This window comes from Orycteropus afer, unplaced genomic scaffold (assembly GCF_000298275.1).
Source record: "Orycteropus afer afer isolate SDZICR_OR568_19922 unplaced genomic scaffold, OryAfe1.0 scaffold00045, whole genome shotgun sequence".
Lineage (NCBI taxonomy): Eukaryota > Metazoa > Chordata > Mammalia > Tubulidentata > Orycteropodidae > Orycteropus > Orycteropus afer.
The window spans coordinates 16,290,948-16,301,851 of record NW_006921632.1 but is presented as its reverse complement, the minus strand read 5'-3'; the positions used below and the strand labels follow the sequence as shown (position 1 = coordinate 16,301,851).

General features: G+C 37.4%; 1 protein-coding gene across 1 annotated transcript in view; it reads left to right on the top strand.

The window, feature by feature from the left end:
- LOC103194585 (apomucin-like) overlaps window positions 1-10,904 on the top strand; it is a gene marked incomplete at its 5' end in the record, with an annotated part of 51,058 nt that overhangs the window by 21,875 nt on the left and 18,279 nt on the right. Inside the window, 9 exons of the mRNA XM_007937989.1 lie at window positions 178-231; window positions 2,338-2,364; window positions 4,956-5,009; window positions 5,741-5,794; window positions 5,944-5,994; window positions 6,434-6,487; window positions 6,613-6,666; window positions 8,225-8,278; window positions 10,636-10,689. Of these exons, the coding sequence (XP_007936180.1) occupies window positions 178-231; window positions 2,338-2,364; window positions 4,956-5,009; window positions 5,741-5,794; window positions 5,944-5,994; window positions 6,434-6,487; window positions 6,613-6,666; window positions 8,225-8,278; window positions 10,636-10,689 (456 nt within the window). The remainder of the gene's footprint in view (window positions 1-177; window positions 232-2,337; window positions 2,365-4,955; window positions 5,010-5,740; window positions 5,795-5,943; window positions 5,995-6,433; window positions 6,488-6,612; window positions 6,667-8,224; window positions 8,279-10,635; window positions 10,690-10,904) is intronic.

Here is a 10,904-nt window from a genome sequence, read left to right as displayed (position 1 = left end):
TGCCCAACCTTCCTTCCGAGGAGTAGCTGGTGGGTTTGAACCGCCAGCCTTCTGGTTAGCAGTCAAGTGCTTTAGCCACTATGCTACCAGAGCTCCTAGTATGTTAATAAACATTGGACGGAGATAGGTCCAAATAAAATAAAAATACTATTCATTATTTTCTGCTTTTAATCTCAGGTCCTACTGGAGCTGTTCCTGGCTCAACAATTGCACCAGGAAGTTCTACCACCAGTAAGTAAGATGGATATCAGATGTGTTCTTTGACTTACTCATTGTCCAATTAAAAAATGACAAAATAATTAATAATGCTAGTGAGTCGGGGCCGACTCCACGGCACATAACAACAACAACAACAACAACAACAACAACAGTTAAATAATTACAATGTCCTTAAATACATAATCTCATTTCATTACTATTATCATTCTTTGAATAAGTATTATTATCTCAATTTTCTCAAGAGAAACTGAGATGGGGATATTACCTCACTTAATCCAGATTTCACAGGTAGTCAAATGGTGCATACAATACTTCTATCCAGTTTTCACTTCAAAAATTGGGTTCTAAAATCAGGATGCTATCTGCTCTTTGGGAGCTCTGGTAGTATAGTGCCTAAGGCATTTGACTGCTAACCAGAAGGCTGGCAATTCAAACCTACCAGGCACTCCTAGGAAGGAAGAAGGTTGGGCAATTGTCTTTTGTAGTGATACTGCCTCAGAAACCCAAGGAGGGGTCACTATGAGTCAGATCCCACTCGTGGCAGTGAGTTTTGGGTTTTATCTTCCCTTTATAGAAAACCAAAAAAACCAAACTCACTGCTGTCGAGTCGATTCAACTCATAGTCACCCCTCCTTGGGTTTCCGAGGCGGTATCTCTACAAAAGTAGATTGCCCACCCAATCTTCCTTCCAAGTAGTGGCTGGTGAGTTTGAACCACCAGCCTTCTGGTTTAGAGTAAATGCCTTGATTAAGCAATAAAATCTTGCTTTCTTTTAAAGTACAAAGTTTAAATTTTCACCACTTGTAACTACAGGAACTGGAGCAGCAGATAATAAAATGAAAGTTAATACATTTTATATAAGGACAAATTTTTATGGCATTTAATGTTCTGAAACAGCAAAATTGGAGGCATTTTATTTGAAAAAATTATAATACTATTGTTTTAAATGTGAAATTGCATCATTTCCTTTCTCTTTACAATTATTCTAACCTAGCATAAAATTAATAAATATTTATGGGACAAATTTTTTTCCCTAATACTGATTAAATCAACTATTCTTTCAAGGCTATAATATAGTCTCTGGGCTAGTGATAACATTTCTTGAAATAGACAGCATTTCTAAATTTACAGAGTATCTAAAAGATCATACGCTCTAGTGATTAAATTTCCATTAGTAAATTAAGTAATAGATTGTTTGCGCTTATTTTTTCTCACAAAGATTTATGCCGTATTTGTTCTTACTACTGTTAAAAAGTCCCCTTATATAAATTTATTTTACAAATTAGTCACTAGGAAATAATTAATTTCGTTCAAACTAAATTTATATTTATTCTTTACTTAATCTATATGTATGCAAATATAAGTAAATTGGCATGATTAACACTATATTGAACACTACAAATACATTATAAATTGAAGCCAGGGCAACAAGTATGTAAGTATGTAACTATTGGGGCACTGTATATATTTTATATATATATATTTAACATTTTCTAAGTTTGATTTTGGCTTTGAATTAGAGAGAACCAAATGAGAATTGCATGTGTGTAAATAATTCACATTACATTGCATGTGTGTAAATAATTCACATTATTTACACACATGCAATGTAAAAAAAAAGCACAATGGTTTTGTTTTCTGTTTGATAATTTATAGCTCATAGATGATTCCTTTTAAGAGCACTTTACAATTTCTCTCCAAGGAGATTTCTCACCTTGACTTGAATTTCTAAGATATGTCTTATGGAAATAATGTACCTCTACTTTTTAATAAATGTTTTCTATATTATGGCAGTTGAAACACTGGCATGACTTTCTAAAAATAAAATTCAAGTATATTCTTTAATTGAAACATGGATCTAACCTTTCTTTCATTAGGCTCCTATAGAAATATTCCACCAGCACTTGTTGTAGGTAAGTTGAAATTAAAATGACTCGAAAATATGCTTCTGAACATGTGGCTTCAATTAGCATTTCTATCTTCCGTTGGAGCACTGACAAAGCTCTAAGGTACTATGAAACTCTTCCGAAACTCTAATCTGAAACAATTGTCCTTTGTGAATTGAGATAAATAAAAAATGCACACTTGTAAATATATTTGTTTTTTTTTAAATTTCAGAGCCAACAAAACAACCTGAAATACCAGGTAAGAAAATATGATGTCTGTTTGAAAAAAAAAAAAAAAAAGATATGATGTTGTAGTTATTGGAATAAAAAACATGATAGCAGCAGTCTTAATTTATCAGATTTTGAAAAATATGAACTTTAAATTAGATTTTGGTAACATTGGCCTTTTGCTTTTCTATTCTTATGCCTCTTTAAATTGTAATAAAGGCATATTTAGATAATAATTATATTTACATAATAGTTAAACTTACATATTTATATAATAGTTAAATTCTACTCTGATTTTGTACCAACATACAAGATCAATCAGATAAACAAAAACAATCCCAAAATTTCTCGGCATATTAGTATTATTTGTCACCTACCATTTCCATGAAAATTATTTTTCTTTCATTGCATCTCAGTGTCTCTTTTTAAAGTTAAAAGTAGTTTTAAAAGATAAACAAAAGAAGTTTATTCTTGAGAACTTTTCACTTTTTAAAAATTGCTTCCCCTTCTACTTGTTTTACATTAGAATATAAGCTCCATGAGGACATATTTTCTTAATTTCTTTACTGATATACATCCCCAGTGCCTGCACCAGTGCTCAGTATGTTAAGGAATTAAATAATTACTGAATTAGTTGATTAATTGGTGACTTAATTAAAGAGGTCCAGGAAAGAACCTGTTTTTTGGCTCTTATCTGATGAAGTGTTCAAAATTTTATCAGGTGGGGACCATGTCTTACGTATCAATCAGCATATCACTCAGTGCCTACTAGAGATCATTGCATATAATAAGTGCTCAATACAGTTGAATCTTGATTGGATTTCATTTATTATTTCATTTGAACAATGTAGGTATTATTTGCCCTAATTTTTTGGTAGAGAAACTGAGGTTCAGAGATTTTACCTGTAAAACCAGATAAGAATGGTTGATTTTAAAGCCTGAACTCTTTCTACTCTGCTATATTTTCCTTAGTTGAATGAGTTAATACATTCACATTCATGCTAATCTTTAGTCTGGACTATTGCAGGGAAGTTCCTCACCTCCAGTCTTCTCCATATTCTCAGATGCAATATACACCAAATAGCAGTAGATGATCCTGTGTTGACTGTATCTTGGCTCATGCAATTTCTGTCCTCAGTAACCTTTAGCAGCTATCCCTTGTCCTTCAAACAAATTCAGAATTCTTTAGTCTCATATTGGAGACCTTAAGAGTCCAATCTACTTTCCACACTTATGTCTCATTATCTTCTTTCACATGCCAGCTTTAGCCTCATTGAATTACTTGTCAGCCCATGCCTCCATTACTACTTTTTTTCTCTAACTACCATGATGAAATTCCCTTCTAAATTTTTTTTACAAGCTAGGCATTAGGATTGTTGTTGTTATTTGCCATCGAGTCAGACCCAACTCATAGCGGCCCCTCCTTGGGTTTCTGAGGCAGTATCACTACGGAAAGTAGATTGCCCAACCGTCCTTCTGAGGAGTGGCTGGTGGGTTTGAACCACCAGCTTTCTGGTTAGCAGTCAAGTGCCTTAGGCACAATGCTACCAGAGCTGAGTGAAGAACAAGGCTCTGGGAATTGACAGAATACCCATTGAGATATTTCAACAAACGGATGCCCCATTGGAGGCACTCACTCAGTTATGCCAAGAGATTTGGAAGACAGCAACCTGGCCAACTGACTGGAAGAGATCCATATTTGTACCCATTCCAAAGAAAGATGATCCCACAGAATGTGGAAATTATAGAGCAATATCATTAATATCACATGCAAGTAAGATCTTACTGAAGATAATTCAAAAATTGTTGCAGCAGTATATTGACAGAGAACTTCCAGAGGTGCAAGCTGGATTCAGAAGAGGACGTGGAACAAGAGATATCATAGCTGTTGTCAGGTGGATCTTGGCTCAAGGCAAAGAATACCAGAAAGATGTCTACTTGTGTTTTATTGACTATGCAAAGGCATTTAATTGTGCGGATCATGACAAATTATGGATAACATTGAGAAGAATGGAAATTCCCAAACACTTGATTGTACTCATGAGGAACCTGTACCTTCACCAGGAGGCTGTCATTCAAACAGAACAAGGGGACACTGTTGTTGTTGTTATATGCCTTTGAGTCAGACCTGACTCATAGTGACCCCTCCTTGGGTTTCCGAAGCAGTATCACTATGGAAGTAGATTGCCCCATCTTCTTTCCAAGTAGTGGCTGGTGGGTTTGAACCGCCAGCTTTCTGGTTAGCAGTCAAGTGCCTTAGGCACTACTACATGGTTTAAAATCAAGAAGGGAGTGCGTCAGGGTTGTATCCTTTCCCCACACTTATTCAATCTATATGCTGAGCAAATAATCCGAGAAGCTGGACTATATGAAGAAAAATGCAGCATCAGGATTGGAAGAAGAATCATTAACAACCTGAGATATGGAGATGATACAACTTTGCTTGCTGAAAGTGAGGATGACTTGAGGCACTAACTGATGGGGGTTGAAATACAGTAGCATTGGGAAAGTCAACCGCAAAGGAACTGTTTCAAGTGCTGAGGAGCAAGGATGTCTCTTTACTACTAGTATCACCAATTCACAGACCTCATGATTCTCCTTTTTTTCCTTTCCCCACCTCAGAGGCCACCACTTCCACAGAAGGGAGAGGCAGCACTGGAAGTGAATCTAAAACAGGTGAGGATGAGCATCCCAGGATTTGGATGGTAACAAATAATGATTGTCATTACAATGACCTTGTTGGAAGTAGAAGAAGGCTTGCCTATAGAATATTGTGTATTTATTTTGGGATAATGCATCTGAGGCCAAATCTTTTTTTTTTCCCCCCTAATATTTGACATCTTCTTAAAAATCTACCAGTACTAGAGTTGAGCCTCTCAGCTGTAATTCTTCTAAGCAGCACAGTTGTTGTAATTGTTCTGAGAAATTTCTCCTATGCTATTACGTATAAAAACTGCTAGAGTATCCTCAGTAAGAACAAAGAATAATTTTGTTCCCAGGAAGTGGAGAAGATCTAAATGAAACTTTGAAATATGTCTGAGCTGCTATATAGATATTTCTATGCCACCCAAACAATACAAACCATCAATATTTTCTCAATCTCTAAAATAATCCACAGCAGGGACAAATGTAGCACTAGAGAGCCAGGTCCCTGGCAGTAAAACAGACTAGTTGGGGAAAAATTATGTTTTCTCTTTGTCACGGATGCTGGGAATATTTCCTCAAGTTGAGAAATCAGCCACTCTGCTTGCTTTGATAATACGATGATTAATAGAAAACATCACTAGACCAGGATCTAGAGCAAGTGTCCTTTAATATAACAAAGATACAAATAGATCCTCCTGAAAGCAGATATTCAGGAAACACACTTGAGTCATTGTGATGATTCTAGTCATTTCATGTTTCAGGTACCACTGGGGTAGCTCCTGGCACAACTGTTGCTCCTGGAAGTTCCAACACAGGTAAGTCAGCAAGTTAATATGCAATCTTCCATGTGTCCTCCCATAATTCTGTCTCCTCTGATGTTATCATTTGCAGAAGTACCACCATAACTTTTCAATGTTCCTTGAATATTTTCCAATGAACTCTCTCTCCTCTTTTTCTCCCTCAGAGGCTACAACTTCCCCAGGAGAAAGTAAAACAAGAGGTGGACTAGCCACAGGTGAGTGCTGTTGGCCAATACCTACGTTTCCTAATAACGTCTTCAAACAGTCTTCCAAAAATCAATCTACACTCTATGTACCATATCTTCAAATTCAGAAAAAATTTAAAAAAAAAATAGTTATTACATTGCCTCCTCATTTCCTAGTTTTAAAAGAGCCTCTACCAGATCATCATGGAGTCTCAGCTAATGATACATAAATAGGTGATAAGGAAAAAATTTTCTATCTCCTTGTAATTGAACACCAAAGAGAAATGGATGATATGTGAAAACTTTCTTAATAAATTTTCTGTGGAAAAAAAGTGTTATATGGATTACTTCTTGGCACTAGAAATCTCAGTATAATAGTATTCTGCTACATAGAAGAAGCATTTAGATTTCTATTTAAATCAAGTGGTGAACCAGAAATTTAACTGTTGCCCATCCCTTTTGTTTTTAGGTACTACTGGTGTAGTCTCTGGAAAGACTCTTGAACCTGGAAGGTACAACACAGGTAAGTCTAAAAATATGTGTAAAATCCTGGACATATGCACCTTGGAAGATATATTTGGGCAATAGCACCGGCCTATCCTCTCCCATATTCCTGGAGTTTATTTCTTCCTTTCTTTTTTATCTCAGAGACCACAACTTCCATAGAAAGCAGTGGAACTACCCAAGCACAACTGCCAGGAGGTAAGCGTTTCCAGTCTGAGACTTTGGAATTTGCATCAAATCTTTCTTTGAGTGGTTGCAATGAATACATGAATATGAAGGTGGGCCAAGGAAAGGGCCTTGAATTTCCTTTGGACACAAAACAGTCATTACATTGCTTTCTTATTTCTTGTCCTTAATAAAACAATGTAATGCCCCAGTTACAAACTCGTTTCTTCCTAGGAATTCCATAAACTCAGATTTCTCTGTCTGGATTTCCTGGGGCCCAGACTTGCAGAGTTAATTATTAGATAGCAGGACTGAAAGCAACCTGCTGGTCAGCCATACCTAACAACACCCAGTCCTTTCACTGTGTTCTTAATCTTCTCATAGTATTTCCCTACCAACCTCTATCTCATTGACTTATTTATTATGTTTATTGTTGACTGCTGGTCTCCCCCTGCTAGAGTGGAAGCTCCATTGTTGTTGTTATGTGCCGTTAAGTCGGACCCGACTCATACAACCCCTCCTTGGGTTTCCGAGGCGTATCACTATGAAAGTAGATTGCCCAACCTTCCTTCCAAGGAGTGGCTGGTAGATTTGAACCGCCAGCCTTCTGGTTAGCAGTCAAGTGCCTTAGGCACTATGCTACTTGAATATGTTGCTCATTGATGCATGCCAAGGGCCTAAACCAATATTCCACAGAAGAGATGCTTAATAAATATTAGTTGAATGAGAAAATATATACTTATTTTGAAGCTTCACTCTATTTATGTTAATAACTATCATGATTGCTTCACCTGGAGTCAGTAGCAGTTCACAGAGTCCCAATCCAGGCAAATGGACTAAACAGTATCACATGAGAATATTTGACACAAAGAGTTCTATTTTAAACATCTGACTATTAAAATAGGAGCTCTGGTAGCATAGTGCCTAAAGGCACTACTTTTGTCCATAAGGTACCACCTCTGGAGCATCAGTCAATCTAGTCACTCTCAGTAACACAGGTAAATGTGGTAGAAAAATTCCTCTGTCTCTCATGTGCAGCTTTAGATTATATTAGCTTATTAAACCAAATAGATGACAGTCTACTTGAGAAAAGAGGCTTCATTTATGTTGTTCACTAAAAAATCCCTGATATTCAATCCAAAAACCAAACCAAACTCACTTCCGTCAAGTCAGATCCAACTCATAGAGACTGTTTCTTGGGTTTCCGTGGCAGTAACACTACGGAAGTACATTTCCCAGTCTTCCTCCTGAGGAGTGGCTGGTGGGTTTGAACCGCCAGCTTCTGGTTTGCAGTCAAATGCCTTAGGCACTGTGCCACCAGAGCTCCCTAATATTCAATAGGCTATCAATAAATATTTACTAGATTAAGTAAATCACACATGGGTAAAAGATATGATTTAATTCAGGAACATGAAGGCCAATGAAATGCAGTCATGGGACAGCCATGTAGACAAAAGGATCTATGCAAATGGAGTCTCCTAGAGTTGTCCAGTGCACAATACCTCAATGAACGGTGTAGCTCTAGAAATAGAGATTTATTTTATATCAAGATTACTTCAGTGCAGAAGGTTCCTTGGTCTTCTCATTTCAGGCACCACTGGTGTGACCTCAAGCACAACTGTTGCACCTGGAAGTTCAAGTCCAGGTAGGTTAACAAGGTGTGAAGGAAATGACAGAAATGTCTTCCATGTAGCTCTACCCTATTCTACTAATACTTTACTACTCCTCTGCTCTACTAATATACATAGAATATATTTTCATAGAATATACTTTCTCTTCTTTCTAAATTCCCTTCCTTTACCTGATTCTTTTCTTTTTCTTCCAGAAGCCACAATTTCCACAGGAGGTAATAAAAAAACCACTGTAGTGGGATAGAAAGCAGGAGAAAATTAGTACTCTGTGTGTGGTGTATGTTTTGGGTGATGATAAATTACAATGATACTTCTTAGTAGGATAGTGTGTTGAGGAGGAGCTTTTTATTTTTATTATTATTATTTTTTAATTTTATTGTGATTTGGGTGAAAGTTTACAGAGCAAAATCATTTTCCATACAACATTTCATACACAGTTTGTTTCATAACATTGACTGCAATTCCCCACAATGTAACAGCTTTCTTCCTACTTTCTTTCTGTACCACTTCCTCCCTGTTACCACTTCCCTGTGTCCTTTCCTATGCACTCCTGCCCCCCATGCTATCTCTCTGTACAAACACTATCCTTCTGTTCTCCCTTGATTGTTTGCTCCAAGGAGTGTATCTACCTGAGATCAATGTTCACCCCATATACCTGGTTGTTTTTTGGCTGGAAGCCACAGGAGTGAGTTCAGTTCCAGACCTGAAGGATAGTTAGGGGCCATACTCTCAGGGGTCTTACCAGACTTTATCAGACCGGCAGAACTGGCCTTTGTTTTCCCTGATGATTTTGAGTTTTGTTCCACATTTTTCTCTCACTTTATCCAGGATCCTCTACATAGATCCCCCTCCAAGTGGTTGACAGTGGTAGCTGGGCACTAGCTAGTACTTCTGGTCTCATGGTCATATAGGTTGAGGATCACATGGTCTACTAGTCCCATCGACTAATTGTCTCCATGCATCTTTGGTTTTCTTCATTCTTTTCTCTGGATGAGGAGAGATCCATCATTGCATCTAGAGGACCGCTTTTAGGACTCCAGTTGCTACTCACCAAAGTATGATGTAGAACTGTTTCTGTGTAATATGTTACGCCAGTTGAGCTTGATGTCCCCCTTGACTATGGTTCCAAGTCCACAGGTCCAACTGCTTGCTCCCTTAGGGTAGCTGGCTGTGGCCACGAAGCCACCACAAATTTGTCCTTTGTCAGTTCTACTATACACCTGGACATTCTTACAGCATGTACAAATATGTACATAGAAACATTGTCTGGCAACCCTATATATAGTCATGGGCACACTCTCCACTACCTAGACATACCTAATCATTCAGCCTGTCCCCCTATCTACCCACCCATAGATCAATGCTAGCTATCATTGACAACACAGTATTGTACATACAAAAGGGTTTGTCTTTGTTGTCCATACCTCCTACGTACCTCTTTATGCCTTCCTCTTCCTCAGTGCCACCATGTTGATCATTCACTATTGGTACATTGCCCTTTCCTTTACCCAAATCAATACTTGTCTCTACCTAGCTTTTTAGAAACTCTCACCATTGATTTCCAATCAATTTGGACAGTTTTGAAATCTTTCCAATTCCAGAGCCCAGCTTCCATATATAGATCCCTAAAATGAGAGTGGAAGTGATAATTGTCTAGAAAGTTTTCTTTTCCTGTTTGTCAGGAAAAGATACTAGCTGAAGAAAATACAGGGTCAGAAGATTCTATTTCAGGTAAACATAATGCCAAATGAACACACAAAATTTATCTCAATACAGTAGACTTTATTTTTACCTCAGTATATTAGACCAAAATGTATAGTGATTACCCCAATGACTTGAGTCTGTCCTTATACTCAAAAGTTTTCCTATTATCATCCTCTTAGGAGCTACCATTGGACAGTCACTAAACTTAGGAACAGGTGAATATAGCAAGAAAGGGACAGGAGAAACAAGGGGTGGGGCACAATTAATCCTTATCTTACTGACATTAAATCCTGGAAAAAAGTGGCTTCCACTTTGACAAATTTATATATTTATTTTATTTTCAAGTAAAATGATGCATGAGAAAACAAAAATAATTTACTACCTGGTTGAAAAAGACCAAAAGACAGGTAGATTCCCTCTCAATTTAGCTCCCTTCATGAGAGAAGAATCACCACTTCCCTTCTTGTTGCAGGCACTACTGGGATAGCTTCTGATACCACACTGGAACCAGGGAGTTCAAACACAGGTGAGGCAATCTTCCACAGGAAGACCTCTAGTAGTTGTTGTGTACATCTCATGTATCATTATCCAGAAAAGCATGACTTTAGCTTTCTTCAGAACCCTAAATCCCCTTCACCTCACTGTTTCCACCTTTTCTCCCTCTTAGAGGCTACCACTTCTGTTGGAGGCACTGGAACCACAAGAACTGGCACAAATACAGGTGAGAACTCAACCTTCCTAACCTCATCACTCTTCACTTATAACAATAGCAATGATAAATAATGTTTCCTAGCATTTCTATGTGCCAGGCACTACTCTGTGTCATTCATATTCTTATTTATCCCTCACCCCAAACTGTGATGCAGATATTATTTTACCACAGTTTTTACATTTGATAAAACCTGTGACTCAGTGATATTTAGTAACTTGCCCAAG